At 39.3% G+C, this 14,885-nt stretch overlaps 2 protein-coding genes across 4 annotated transcripts in view; both read left to right on the forward strand.

Annotated features, from left to right (window-relative positions):
• LOC3289835 (uncharacterized) overlaps positions 1-7,720 on the forward strand; it is a 115,849-nt gene extending 108,129 nt beyond the window's left edge. The window contains exon 18 of one of the 3 annotated variants that reach the window (XM_061651048.1): positions 6,773-6,989. In XM_061651048.1, coding sequence (XP_061507032.1) covers positions 6,773-6,916 — 144 coding nt within the window. In that variant the 3' untranslated portion in view covers positions 6,917-6,989. Of the gene's footprint in view, positions 1-6,772; positions 6,990-7,412 lie in introns of those variants that run through there. The other 2 variants (XM_061651050.1, XM_061651047.1) reach the window with 2 other exon arrangements.
• On the forward strand, positions 7,391-9,999 carry LOC4576594 (uncharacterized). Its single transcript, XM_001231105.4, has 4 exons — positions 7,391-8,057; positions 8,343-8,478; positions 8,556-8,682; positions 9,695-9,999. Exons 1-4 carry the CDS (start codon positions 7,688-7,690, stop codon positions 9,782-9,784), a joined length of 723 nt encoding a protein of 240 aa, XP_001231106.2. The 5' UTR covers positions 7,391-7,687; the 3' UTR covers positions 9,785-9,999.
• Positions 10,000-14,885: the final 4,886 nt, after the last annotated feature.

Here is a 14,885-nt window from a genome sequence, read left to right on the forward strand (position 1 = left end):
TAGTATCTTCCCCTAGCTCGAACTGCTACTCGTCCTGATGATAGTTATGCAAAAGCATAGACCATTACCTAAGCGCAGTTGTTGTGGCCCATATTGCCCCAGTGTTTTGACGTTTCACAGCTTGTTTACATATGCCCATTTTGCCCCAGGGCTATACCCATTTTACCCCGCGTGTCAAAATAGCTTCTCCTAAAACATCCTAAACTTTAATTTTACACTGTTTTCATTATTTTAAGTTGTTTTCATTCTATGGGGCAATTTCAATCCATAGATAAAGGGTGGAGGCATACAATAATGAAAAAATTGTGTTTTGTGGCATATTCAAAGGAATTTTCAGTAAACTTCAGTTAACATACTCATTTTGCCCGGCTAAACCTTATTTTCCATTTTTTTGGTTATTTGTTATGTAAGGGTTATGAAGCTTAAATGGTGTTCATAAAACACTCTAATGAATAGATTTTGAGCATTGGAAAGTATCTTTGTAGGGAAATAATGCCTTAATAGAGGGTGCCCATTTTGCCCCGCTTTCCCCTACTCGTTCAGCCTCGTCTCCCATGGATGATAAACATTTGATGTCGCCATTTGCTTCACGAAGACATCTCATTGTTGGAGGCGGACGCAGCCACCAGATCACGTTGTAGATTGACTGCGTTATCAATCGATCCCGATCTTCCCGAACGGTATCTCACGCGAGCCAACAGGACGCGTTCATGTGCGTGTCATCAGAGGTACACTCACGGTCGGGGCCTGCCTGTAACCGTCGAGGTGAACGGACGTACGCTCGTTTGCATCGTGGAACTAGGAAGTAAAGTCATATAGTGCAAAGTATTTACGTTCTGTTTTATGCCGGCCAACGAGACCGGACGTAAAACTCATCAATTTCATACTATTTGATGTCCAGTTCAGCAACTTAAATCCGCCGTTCCTAAAAATCACCCTTACGTCACGGGATACGGGATACCGTCTCGAAGCTACCCAGAAAGACGTCTTCGTAAGTGCTTTCGATAATTCCTTCCACCGCTCGTGAGAATTGTTCCATGTGCTCTTGTGCGTTACGGTTCTTGACATACTGCGCTGTTGAGGGTAAACACGCAGACCGGAACATTACGACATCCACGATGTAGGTTTCCAACTCGTCCGTTGGTTCGTAACGCCATAAGAAACGCTGCGCATGTTTGTCTTCCTTTCGTATCATAGACACCTATCGCCAACGACGTTAACCACCGATCGATAAATATATCGACCAATATAATAACAAACATGGCGGATTGGTATCTTGAAGCGACAAATTTGTCTACCGATAAAACGGTGGAAAAAACTATCACGGCTGCCATAATGGATAAAAAGTCGAGCAGTCGTTAAAAAAGTTGGTAATTTGTATCGCAAACGGCAAAAATTGGCTATATCGATCGAAATAATTCATCATCAACTTAATTGGAATATTTAATGTATACAAAACAAAGCATCAAGATATTTCGTATGAGTTTATTATAAATATTAGAAAAAATCACCCCTTATACAAAAAAGAAGCAAACAGTAAAACTAAACTGGGTAATTACAGGCGGTCCCAGAGATACACGGTTAATGGGGACCGAAAACGGCCGCAAAATACCGCGTATCTCGAATTTCCGCGTAAGTCGAATCTCGTGATTTTTAGCCAAAATATCAATAATTTTCGTGTAATTTTGAAAGAAGGGGGCGGTTTTAGTCACTTTATCAATTATTTGATATGATTCTGACGGAATATAATAGTTTTAAACGTTTTGAAATAGTTTTTAACATTCGATCAAAACGGAAATTATTTGGCAATTTACAATTGATGTGTCAAATCAGTACAATTTGTTCAAAGAACTGTCAAATTTAGAAAACCGCGTATCTTCGAATCCGCGTATAAGAGGTACCGTGTATCTCGGGGACCGCCTGTAATTTAATTAATTGAAAACAACTTAATACGAAAATGTGTTAAGATGATAATGGAGATGTGGCCAATACAGTCTTTCGAGACTTATTAAGTACCACGCAGCCGGAAAGTCAGTCCTTGCTACGGAGGACGGTTCATTTTAGATTTTAACCCACGACGGGTATGTCATGCGTGTTCCTCGGAACTGTGATAGTGAACTTAAAAGGTTAAAAATTTAATAATAGATGACATTTTTTTTATTCATTTCATCGATAATTAAAGAAATTCTGGCCTTGAAATACAGACGAGGCGGTTTCGTGCTTCAGCCGTTAACTTACACGACTTATCAACATGCCCGTCGTGGAATAAAGTTAAGCGTAGCATCCTCCCGTAGTAACGATTGAATATCCGGCTGCGTGGCACTGAATAAGTCTAGAAATCCTGTATAGACAGACATACTCACGCAGGATGTTAGGTCAAGTAGAAGACGTACATATTCTTCTTCTTCTTATACGGCATAAAAAACCATTGTCGGCCAAGACCTGTATGTACCACTAGCGGGCTTGGTTTTCAGTTACTTATTTATTATCAACACAGGACGGTCAATTCAAAGTATAGGGGCATGGTCCATTCGGGGCTTAATCTCATGACGTACATGTTCTTAAATCGTACGAGTTGACGACAGCGCCACGAGACAGGTCCTGATTTTTTGTATCGCAATAATTGCATTTTAATCTACCTGGACTGCTACCTAGTGGTGAAGTTAAACCCACAAGCGTTTGAAGAATGACTTCACCATCATCGAATAAGGCTCGGAAAGGTTTTACACCAAGCTCGGAATCGTCCAGAACCGGAACCATCTGGAGTAGTGATGGGTCAAGTAGCACTTTTCACTGTGTGGTGCTGTGGTACCACGCACAGTCTACTGTGCGTGTGTGAGTGGTACCACACTTAATGTGTGATCGCACAGTAGCTGTGTTCCACAGTTTTTGTGCGCGCACACAGCTACTGTGCTATCGCACAGCTATTGTGCGCGCACTCTCAATCGAACCAGACATCATACGGACTTCACACGAGGCATTAACTTTGGCGTAAACTGGATTTCAGCCATACAACTCTATAAACTTTTGACGAGAAGTCTACGCTCTCGCATACAAATCAATCGTGAACTTTTTGAGTTTACGCTTCTTGTGTCGTCGGTATAACACGCAAATCAGAGTCGAACAAACGTGATGATTTCCCGTTAGACATCTCGAACAAACAAGACAAACATCGCCTCGAACCGATCAAATTCCAAACAAATGTGGTGTCTTGTTCGATTGGTGTCAGAGCGCGGTGTAATTGTGCGCGCACCAAAAGTGTGGAAGCACAATAGCTGTGCAGATAAAAAAAGTGTGTGGAGTACAAAAAGAGTGCAAAGCACAGTAACTATACGGAGTACAAAAATTGTGCGGAGCACAGTTACTGTGTGGAGCACAGTTACTGTGCGGAGTACAAGCACTGTGCGGAGCACAAAAACTGTAGGAAGCACAAAAGTTGTGCGAAGTGTGGCACCACAATTTTATAAAATGTGCAATTGTGCTCTCACTTTTTACTGTGCTGTGTGTGCTGTGTGCTGTGCTGTGCGTGGTGGCACAGTGCTACTTGACCCATCACTAATCTGAAGCCGTCCGTAACCACTTAGAACCATTCGGAGCTATCCGGAACCATCCGCAGGTGTCCTGAACCTCCCGCATCCGTCCTGATCTAGCCGTCCAGAGCCGTCAGTCGGTAGTCGAAATTGTTGGACGCCAGCTCCGGCTGCAGACTAGTGGCTCCGGACGGTTCAAGACGGCTCAGAACGGCTCAGTCGAGGGGCGGGACCACGCTCATTCCGCTGCGAGCCTCGCATCGATACTCCATTCAGCCGGGACGGTGTTACAGTCGATGCTCCCGAAATGGCAATCACTTCCAACTTCTCGGACAACAAGTCCTCCTCCTCCTTCTCAAACTTCAGCTGCAACTCGAGCTCCATCCTTTTTCTTTCCGCCTCTTGCCGCCGCTTCATAATGGCTAGCCGATTAACTACACTGTCGGATACCTTAGCAGGAGTAAGATTAGGTTTGCTCACCGCGTTGTAGCTTGTCCCACTTGAAGAAGGCATGGGTGTTTCTGCCGCTTGCTGGATAACCTCAACCAGTTTGAGGTTATGTTTCTCAGCCACGATTTGCGTAACCTCCTCCAGATTGAGGTTAACATTTGCAGCTTCCTTTTGTTCTGCGTGCTTGACTGGCGTCCTCTGAATCAAGCCGTTCCTTAGCTTGGCAAGCCACGCACATCCATTCCCGCGGTTCCACAGCTTCTGCGGGTTCCGTCAATCCGGCGCACGAAAAATGCCACCATAAATTGCACTTGTCACATGCAACAAAGTCCGGATCATCCCGCTGATCACCGCAAGCCTGACAGTGATCGTTCCTTTTAGGGCCCATTTCACCTTTGACACCGTTTTAAAGGCATTTTAATGTTGACGCAGTTTCCAGTAGCGCGAACTCAGCAATAATGCGCAAATTTTAGTTCATCTATTTATTTTCTCTTCACAAACAAACGTACACGGAATTCTGCTCCGTAATACCGAACTATATACACAATGTATCCAACACTTTAAAACGGTGTCACCTGATGCTCGCTTAACTTGCTACTGCCCTGTAGCGCGTGCAACCGCTTCCTCCCTTTGACAACTGTCAGGCCGCGGGGCCATGGGGTTTCTCAACGCTTATTTTCTCAAGCACTCATGAGTGCTTTTGAGTAACTTAGGGTAACTGCACCAGTTTTCGGCACGCTAGTGCAGCAGTTTCACAAAAACTGCTCTCACATAAACATTTTTTTTATTATTTTTCATTAAAGTGAAGTTATTCTGGGTGATAAACTATCATAGTATGCTACACTATTTTTTATTTACCGGTTCAAAGCCCTTTTTCATAAATATTCGTGTAAATACAACCATTGATTTTGCTCCTATTTTCGGCAGTTTGTTCCTATTTTCGGCAGGCTGTGTTTGTCCTATTTCGGCATTCATATTTTCAGCAGCGCGAATACGGGTCAGAAAATGTTTTTATCATTGTAAATATGTACAAAAAAAATGTTTAAAGCCATTTAACACTTTTACTTTCCTAAGATTGGTGTTAAAAAGCACTTTAATTATTAATTTTATGTTGCTTATTTTGGCCCGTTTTGCCAGCCATTTTGATGCGACGTTTAAACAGAGCAGCCATTGAAGAAAATTGACAGTTTGATGGTTATAACGTGCGGTGCGAACTGGCTTACAAATATTTATTTTTGTCTTAACTAAGTGCATTGTTTGTCGTAAAATTGGTGATATTTGGTACAAGAAAGCTCATATTATGTGTCGACATACACTTTGTAGTGTTCTGATCAATTTTAAAAGAAATATTCAGCCAAATCCAAGGTGTGTTATTGTTCCGAGTTTCGGCAGGAGCCCACCACATCGAGCTGTCAAAAATGAACATTTATTGTGTACCTATTTTCGGCAGCATTGAAAGTGAAAAATAACTTGTTTATCGTGATTTTAAAATTCCGAACAAGTTAGACTAAATTAAATATAGATACACCACTTAATATACACCACTTTTTCGTTTTTTACTGTTCTGGTTCTCTTAATCACAAAACCTGCTGAACCATTGGCTGACAGCAAAGCTGCCGAAAAAAAGCACAATATATTTGATATTTAAAAAAAAGTAATGAAATGGCGTGAAACTTCGTATGTGAATAACAAATACGTACAATTTCATTACAAAATTGTGTTTTGTGGAATTTTTTACCGCATTTGTGCAGAATTTCGTTTTTAGCTACTCTGCCGAAAATAGGTACACTGCCGAAAACTGGTACAGTTACCCTACGTTCTCAACGTTTATTGAATCGGCACAAAATCGGTTTTGAGAATCTTTGAGAATCTTTGAGACAGTTGACGATCCAACGATCGGTTAACTGAAATATCAGAAATTGTGCAATTCGTTTTCAGTAATCATTTTGGAAAATGTATTCAATGTTTATAATTGAAAAAAAAAAATAAAAAAATATGCGATCAAAAACATATTTTCTATTTAAAGCTCCAACTAAAGCTTGAGTGGCAATATCAGTTTCTCAGAGTGAGAAAAACTGACGACGGCCACGGGCTCGCGTCTGAGAACAAGTTTTGAGTGCTTGAGAAATTGATATGAGTGCTTGAGAACGTTTTCTCAGCTTGAGAAAGCCCCGTGGCCCCGCGGCCTATCAGTTTCTCAGAGAGAGAAAAATTTACGACGGTCACGGCTCGCGTCTGTAAACGAATTTTGAGTGCTTGAAAAACTTTAATGAGTGCTTGAGAAAGCCTCATGACCCCGCGTTCTTATAATCTACAATCTAAATCTGCTTCATTCAAATAACTGCAGAAGCTCTTCGCGGGACGGATTGAAAGCCTTTTGGCCTACTTTGTCACGATTTGAATCAATTCGATTGAACGATTTGAATTTGAATGCTTCGCATTCAATTTTCACTCTTTCATTCTCCAGTCACATCAAAAATGTCGTTTTATTCTATGACATTTTTTGCCGACATTAATTGACTTTCATTTTCGAGTGTACAGGCGGTTCCCGAGATACATGGTTAATAGGCACCAAAAGCGGTCTCGAATTTCCGCGCGAGTCGAATTTCACCATTCACGGTTTTCCACTTACGTGGAATTTTTTTTTTTCAGTCACTTACGATCGGTAAAGGTACGAGGCAGTTATGGATTCTCGAGATAAATGTCAAATGGCATTCAAACTAATTATTTATAGTCGTGTTATTGCAATAACACTGACGATAACTACATAAATGAATGTCGTTCTTCAACAGTCATGCCATGGCAATAGTGGATGTGATGAACGAAAAATTATGTGGCCAGTAACTGCTGCGCATCCTACTGCGATCATAAAAAAAACGTTAAAAGGTGACAACACTGCCTTTAGCATACAAACAAATTTCCTGAAAAAAAAGTAAACAAAGCCACATAAATATAGCAATGTTCTTCTAATCGTTTCCATAAAACATAAAATAGCAGGAGAACGCGTTTGAATCAAGTTTATACTCTTACATTACTTAATGTTCTTATAAATGTTAGTAACTAGTGTAGTTAGGTGTTTTTTCTCATCTAGATATTAGTATAGTTTGAGCTCGGTAATCCACACCTTTGACAGTAAAAATCATGAAATGTAACAGTGTTCGGTCAAAAATAGTGAAATATTATTGAAAAGATAAATATATTTTTATTTTTTTAATTAAAAGCTTCCTTTGTGCGATATGAAAATGTACTGTAGTAATTAGTTCATAAACAGAGACAAAACTAAGAGCTTAGAAAAACACATCAAAATGACAATCAATAATCTGTACTCAAGTAAGTGCGGATTACTGAACGTGAACTGTACTACGTCTGTTGCTTGTTCGTTCGATTGCGTAGAAATCTTATAATTAGCGGGTAATTTACGTTCGATAAATTGGCAGGGGCAAGCTACGCAAAACAATCCTCCAGTTTATGCGGATTTAAACGATTCCACCGGTACGGGTTCGGTAAGTACGACTCCGTCTTCAACCCTACTGGCGGAGAAGAGCGAGACGATAAAAACTACTACTCCAGAAGAAAACTATGGGAGTGTTGCTGACAGATGTTATGCATTTGTGCAACTCCCGAACATCGAGAAACCATGTGCAAGCGATACCGCACATTACGGCGACAAGGTAAAAGCAACTGTTGGACTCAGTCCAAGGCTCGAGATGCGCCTGGCGCTAAATCACGACATTCTCGGAGACGAAGATCTACTCACGTACAGCCCTGGACCAGAGCTGACGGAAATTCTCGGACGCGACCTCTCCACATACCATCCGATGAGCGAGAAGGACATTATCATGAATCGTATCGTGACGCGAGTGAGCAGTTACATGAACATACAAGCAATAGCATCGGCTTCCACGGTCAGTTCAACGAACGTAGTGGAATCACAGGTACCCACCACCAGCCAAGCTATGAGAAACGGAATGAGCTCATTATATCAGCAAAACAATTCAAAGATGGATACTCCTATATTGCACCGACGAAAACCTATCGTCCCAGCTACTTGGAGCAGTTTTGGATCTGTGGATCGAGGTAATTTCTGCTCACATTTTTTAGTGTAGTCAGTGGCGGATTAACACGAGTGTAGGCCCTAAGCGATCCCTACGAAAAATAGTAAGAGCATTTCTAAACTAGTGAAGGATTGAGAAGCAAATTTACTAGTGAGCGGGGGAGGGTGCTTTTTTTCGATCTTCCCCGAGACCTCGCAGCCTCACGCGGCTGCTTAGTTTGCTTTGTGCTTAATCCGCCGTCTGAGTGTAATGCTTAATCTGAGTGTAGCCTAATATGATCTGAATAAAAACTTTATTCTATTTACAGAAGAAAGGACTCTATCGGACCTGGAACGTTTAGCGAGGCGGGAGAAAGTTTACTGCATGACGCAACTCAACCACAACGCTTCTCAGCTCAAACGAGTAGCTAGTTTCAATGCTACACAGAAACAAACCAATAAGCTGTACGCACCATTAAGCTAGTACGCACCATTAAAAAAAATACTTTACTGAAGTGTTTGCATTTTTTTTTTCATTTCAGATTCAACTTTCTTTACCGGCGTAACTCAGAAAATCAAGTAAACGGGCTTTCTAGCTCAAAGGAAAATACACAAGACAACGTCACGTGTTCGGTTCCGAGCCGCTTGAGCTCGCCTAGAATAGAAACGGTATTATTTCTTTATTTGTTATTCATTTTCTTGGTAATGTAGTCTCAGCAGGGCACCAAACATCCATAACATAAAATAACAAAAACATCCTCGTTACAATTAGTGATGGGTAAAGTTGGTAAAGTAAAAATCTGGAGTCGACTCCGATCCGACTCCGATTAATTCGTAATCCACTCTGGAAGGTTGGTCCGCGCTGCAATATCTGAAGTCGTTCGGAATCGTTCGAAATGGCCCGGAGTATTCCGGAAACGCCCGGAGTCAACCGGAGTCAGAGTCGTCCGGAGTCGCCCGGAGTCGTCTGGAGTCGTCTGGAGTCGTCTGGAGTCTTCCAAAATCGGCTGCAGACGGAGTCATCCGGAACCATCTGGAGTCGGTCAAGGTCGGCTTGTATAGGAAGTGCACGCGAAAAGTGAAAGCCAAAAAACACAATGAAAGGAAATGCCTGATCACAAGCACATTAAACCACACGGCTCCTGTTGACTCCGACCAACTCCGATTCCGAACGACTTCGGACGACTCTGGACGACTCCGGACGAGCCCGAACGACTTCGATTCCGGACGACTCCGGACAACTCTGGACGACACGGAACGACTCCGGATGACTCCGAACGACTTAAAACGACTCCAGACGAATCTGACTTCGTGCGGATCTAGTGGTTCCGTTTTGCCGGAGTCGGAATCGGACTAACAATAGTCGGATCGGAATTGTGGGTGCGCTCCAGACAACACTTCACTAGTTAGAATATAATTACAAAAACTCCCATCGATACACTTCCTATAACCGTTATATATATGTACGACCTTTTATATATATGTATATATAACATATATACATATATTTATAATTATATATTATATATATATATATATATATATATATATATATATATATATATATATATATGTATATATATATATATATATATATATATATATATATAAATATTACATGTTTAACAATTAACAACAACAGCAAAATCATCAAAGAGTTTTTCTATTTCTCATGCTTTAGGTAAAATCGCTTGATCGCAGGTTTTGGAAATTATTGAGCAAACGACGGCGTGGAAGTTTCCAAGGAGAACTTACAACTGGTGCATCGTAGAATACTTTAATAACTACACGATTTCATTTAGAAACATAAATCACAGATGTACTCTGCACTATTTTAGATTCAAATAGATACTGCAATATGAGGAACGCTCGGAGAGAATTAAGCTCAAACCTTAAAAAGATTAAAAATTTTAATTAACTCAGTCTTCAAACATTATCAATATGATTTAAATAAAGTCCTTTTGTCTAAAATTAGATAAAACATTATTTTAACGTAGGAAGTGCACTGTCTTTTTGCGATATTTTAGTAGAGGTGATGCCCGGGTCCTATTGCTGTATTCTTTAGAAATAATATATTAATGGTGAAAAATATGCTGGCGATCGTATTTCGATTTGATCGATGCACAAAAGAACAAATCAAAAAATTCTTTTAGCATTGCAGCAATAAAAAAAGCATAGGTTGCACGGAGTTTGAGTAGCTTACAAGTACTCTTGTACCTTAATGTACATTACCATCTTACAGGACACATTGAACTATCTTAGAAGTAAGCTTTAATAATAACTGAAGAATATTTGCAAAGTTCGCCAAGAACTTATCTTTTTTGTGTCCAACTTAACTGAATATGGAGAAAAAGAGCTACTTTTCAAAGACAAATGAAATACGTCCATGATTGTAAATATGTAAAAAATTTAATACATTTCATGATAGTACTCAAAAATTAAAAAAAAAATCCAGTTTCAATCCACTAGTGAATTCAACTTTTTAACATGTTTTATACAGAATAGATAGCGCTTATTTATCAATGGTCGATTCTAGAAACGATTTAAAATGATTTTAAATCAGCTATATTATTACTGCTGAAGGCATATATTTTATTACAACAAATTGATTTGAATAAACATCAATCGCCTTATATGTATAGGGTAAATGTACCAATAGTGGTGCAATTTGTAGTGGTACCGATGTGTTTTAATGGATTTAAAGTGTCAGAAAGGACATTTTCTAAATAGTTTAACACATAGCAATTGTAATATGTTTTATCTTCGCAATCACAACCATTTTTACCATGAAATACATCAAATTTTCAAAAAAATACAAATTTTTGTGACTGCTGTGTTGTACCTATAATGGTGGTATGGTTCCTGTAGTCGTCTTATTGTGCCATATAAGCGAATTTTGGCCTGTTTTTGGTAAATTTCCTACATAAAACTCATTTCTGTTGCTTGTTTTAGTGAAAACAGTACGACATGTCGAAAATATCCTCGAATAAACAGAAAACGACCTGTTTTTATTGATTTTATTACTATAACCACTATAGGAACATGCCTGTTTTGTGTACCTATAATGGCACTATGGTAAAAAACACTTAAAAATGCATAAATATGGTCAAAAGGCAAACAATTTTAGTAGAACAATAACATTTCATAACAGTTATGTTGAAAAACTAGTAATTGCGTGGTTATATGGTCATTTAGAACGTTAACAGAAATATGAGTTTCGTTATGAAATCCTAAGGATTTTGGAAAAATGTTGACACATTTCACAAAATAATGGATTTTTCGGTCACTAAGTAACGGAATGGCCCCATTTAACTTTTAAACCCTTTGTAAAAGGCAAAAAAACATTTCACACTAACGTAAATAACTTAATTGCTTTTAATTTGCCGTATGAACCGCATTTTAGTGCAATACCACCACTATTGGTACTACTATACCACCACTATAGGTACATTTACCCTAAGTATACTACATACCAATTCTGCCCAATCGAATACACGAACAACAATAATTACAAACAAATATATTTGATAATTATTGATGATTTAATTGAATTTGAAATGAAAATTCGATAATCTGCACTTAATTGAGTGTGGATTATCCAATGACATTTTGAAGGGCCTTTTAAAAAACATCCAATTTGAACATAATTTTTTTATGTTTATATTTTTTTACTGAAGAACAATTATTTGCCCAGGATTTGTGTTTCCTGTTTAGATGAATTTAATTTAATTTGGAATAAAACGATAAGTTGAATTATATTTTATTAATAAAGCTTTGATAAAACTATCTAAATACTCAATGGTCAATCTCGATTGATCTTTTAAAAAAATGTTACAATGACAATTCACCTTTCGCAATACTTAATTAAAAATTGCATGTTATTTAAGAGATTTGCCATTTGTGGAGATCACGGACAAATCCAATCTGAACAAAAACGCCAAAAAGAAGCTTTATTAGGCCGAAAATACACGAACGGCGACCGCGAATTTCCGCCTGCTGTCAAACCTATGGACTGTCTACTGTAACTTTTCCCAACTGTCACCTGCAGGTTTTAAAGTAAGTGTAATTTCTATCCTGCAAAAATCCGGTTCGTGTATGTTTGGCCTTATGTAAATTTGAACTTTTTTTGTAAATAATAGCTGCTTGTAGAGTAAATAAAGATGCTACCGGAAAGGCTTAAACTTATATGACAAGTAATTTAAAACATGATAGCTAATTGAATGACGTTATGGAATAAAAATATACTTCTATGTATTACATATGTCTCCATCAATTTGAAACTTAACATAAACCGATCAAGATGCAGTATTTCAACGAACTTATGCATCAATTTTTTTTAAATGCTTTTGATTCAGAGTGAATACATCAATGTCATCGTTGCGTCTTTTTGGCGCAAAACTACCAGTTACGAAATGTTATTTAAAAAAAGCAACAAAATTTTTACTATTTTGTTCGATTTTTTTTGACTTTATGTTGAACTAAAAATTAGAGGAAGTATGTTGGTACTTGATCGAGAAATGAATATCGCTGAATGGAAAATGTGATAAATATCACTATAGAATAAAGTATATTAGATTAACAACCAAGACAGAATTAAGAAAAATTTTAAAAAGCAGAAGATGACATTAGCTCGAATTGCAAATTGAGTAATAATTAGCAACGATTTGTACGAAAAAAACAAAAATGTGTACACATTAAGAAGCTGAATGGTCATTTTTGCATAAGCTTTAGGATAATATACATGTAGAAATACAGTATTTTGCCTTAACCTACAATTCGAATCAGCTATTTAAAAAAAGAAAAACAAAGGCAGTACATCTCATTATTTAACGTCATCTAAGAGAACAGAGAAAAAATGATAATTACTTTTTGACATGTTATGTGTCTTGTTGCAAAAAGATCTATGAAATGAAAGATTCTACAGATTCATGAAATTTATAGCAATCATAATATAATTGCAAAACAAAAAAGATGATCGACAAATAATCCCCTGCCTTATTTCTAGGCTGATTGTTTTTATTTTATGTTGTTTTGAATAAACCAAATTGTCAATAAATATTTCACATTTTATCCAAACTCTATAACAAGTTTTTTTTTTCCAAGCAACTCTCGATTTATATATAGTGTTGGGTAAAGTGCTACTGTGCGCAGTGGCGAATCTAACGGTAGGCGGACTAGGCGGTCGCCTGGGGCCCCGACGATTAAGGGGCCCCGTAGATCGCCATTCTATAGTATGCCGTATGGGCAGAGTAGTAGCGACAAGGGCCCCCGGAAGGATGGACATCAGAACATGCAAGGTTTACGATCCAAAGCTGATGAGTTCCGTTTAATTGTATTAGAAGCGGACTATGATGTTGTGGTACTCACTGAGACTTGGCTCGATCCCAGCCTTCCCACAGCTCTCCTATTTGGCGATGCGCACTGTGTCTATCGATGCGGTAGAAATGCCGCAAACAGCTCTCTATCTCGATGCGGTGGAGTACTAATTGCGGTGAGTTCCGCTCTCCGCTGTCATGCGCTTCCAGTGCTTGCGCAAACTCTCAAATTCGCTTGCATCTACATTCAGCTTCCGTCGTATCGATTATACATTGCTGCTGCCTACCTTCCTCCCAACCACAATACGGACGAAGGAAAAATAAATGCACTACTGGACACCGTCAACAGCATTTGCGACGCGCTAGGTCCAAACGACAGATTCGTGCTCGTGGGAGACTTTAACCAACCCGCTCTTTCCTGGTCGCCTGCGCAATCGAATCATGAAACCCCTTTTGTGTTTTATGAACCTCATACTAGTTCAGTACGTAGCGCCCAATTCGTCGATGGACTGCACCAGAATGCGCTTTACCAGCTTAATAACAACACTAACTCTATGGGGCGCATTTTAGACCTTGCATACGGAAATTGGTCAAGTGCAACAACTTCTTCGCTCATACGTGTCAGCGAGCACCCGCTACTGCCAATAGACTGCTATCACCCACCGCTCGAATTTGATTTGGAAATCACAGTATCGTCTATGAAACACGTTACCACTGTTGCAGAAATAAAGCTCAAATACGCACGTGCTGACCTTACTAAACTCAAGAGACTGAGCTGCTCCTTCAACCAATCCTTTGAATGCTCAAACTATACATCCATTGACCATGCCACGAACAACTTCTCAGAGTTTATGCGGGCCGCATGGCGTGAATGTGTTCCTATTCAAAAGCCTCATCGCGGACCGCCGTGGGGTGACCGCACATTGCTTGCCCTAAAAAAAGCAAAGCGAGCCGCTTATGACGATTTGCGCGCTAGTCGGTCCACACCTAGTCGGTTTACTACAATGGTGTTCATGCACTTTATCGACATTATAATAGAGTCTGCTATCGTCGATATATACGCTACACTGAACGAAGCTTGCAAAAGTATCCGCTTTTGGAGTTTTGCCGATAAGATGCGCAAGTCAACTGGCCTCCCCGGGACTATTCGGTATAAGGATAATTGTGCACACTCGCCACTAGATATTTGTGAACTGTTCGCCACGCGTTTCGAGGATAGCTTCATTTCTAACATCACATCACTCGTGAATACTTCTGTAAATGCAATTCATGTCACGCTCATGTCCTGCCTTATTTTACCTACAGCAGGTCATGCAGGAATTCATCGCACTTTAAATACCATAAGACAAAAATATACATGGAAAGGTATAGAAGCAGATGTAAGGAAAATGGTCACAAACTGTAAAGAATGCCAAATGTATAAAAAGAGAAATGATCCTAAAATACCAATTCGAATCACAACAACAGCTAGCGAACCATTTCAAAAAATTTATCTGGATCTGGTGGGACCCTTGGTGAAATCAAAGGGATACGAATATATATTAACAACGCAATGCG

Source organism: Anopheles gambiae, chromosome 2, assembly GCF_943734735.2.
Source record: "Anopheles gambiae chromosome 2, idAnoGambNW_F1_1, whole genome shotgun sequence".
Lineage (NCBI taxonomy): Eukaryota > Metazoa > Arthropoda > Insecta > Diptera > Culicidae > Anopheles > Anopheles gambiae.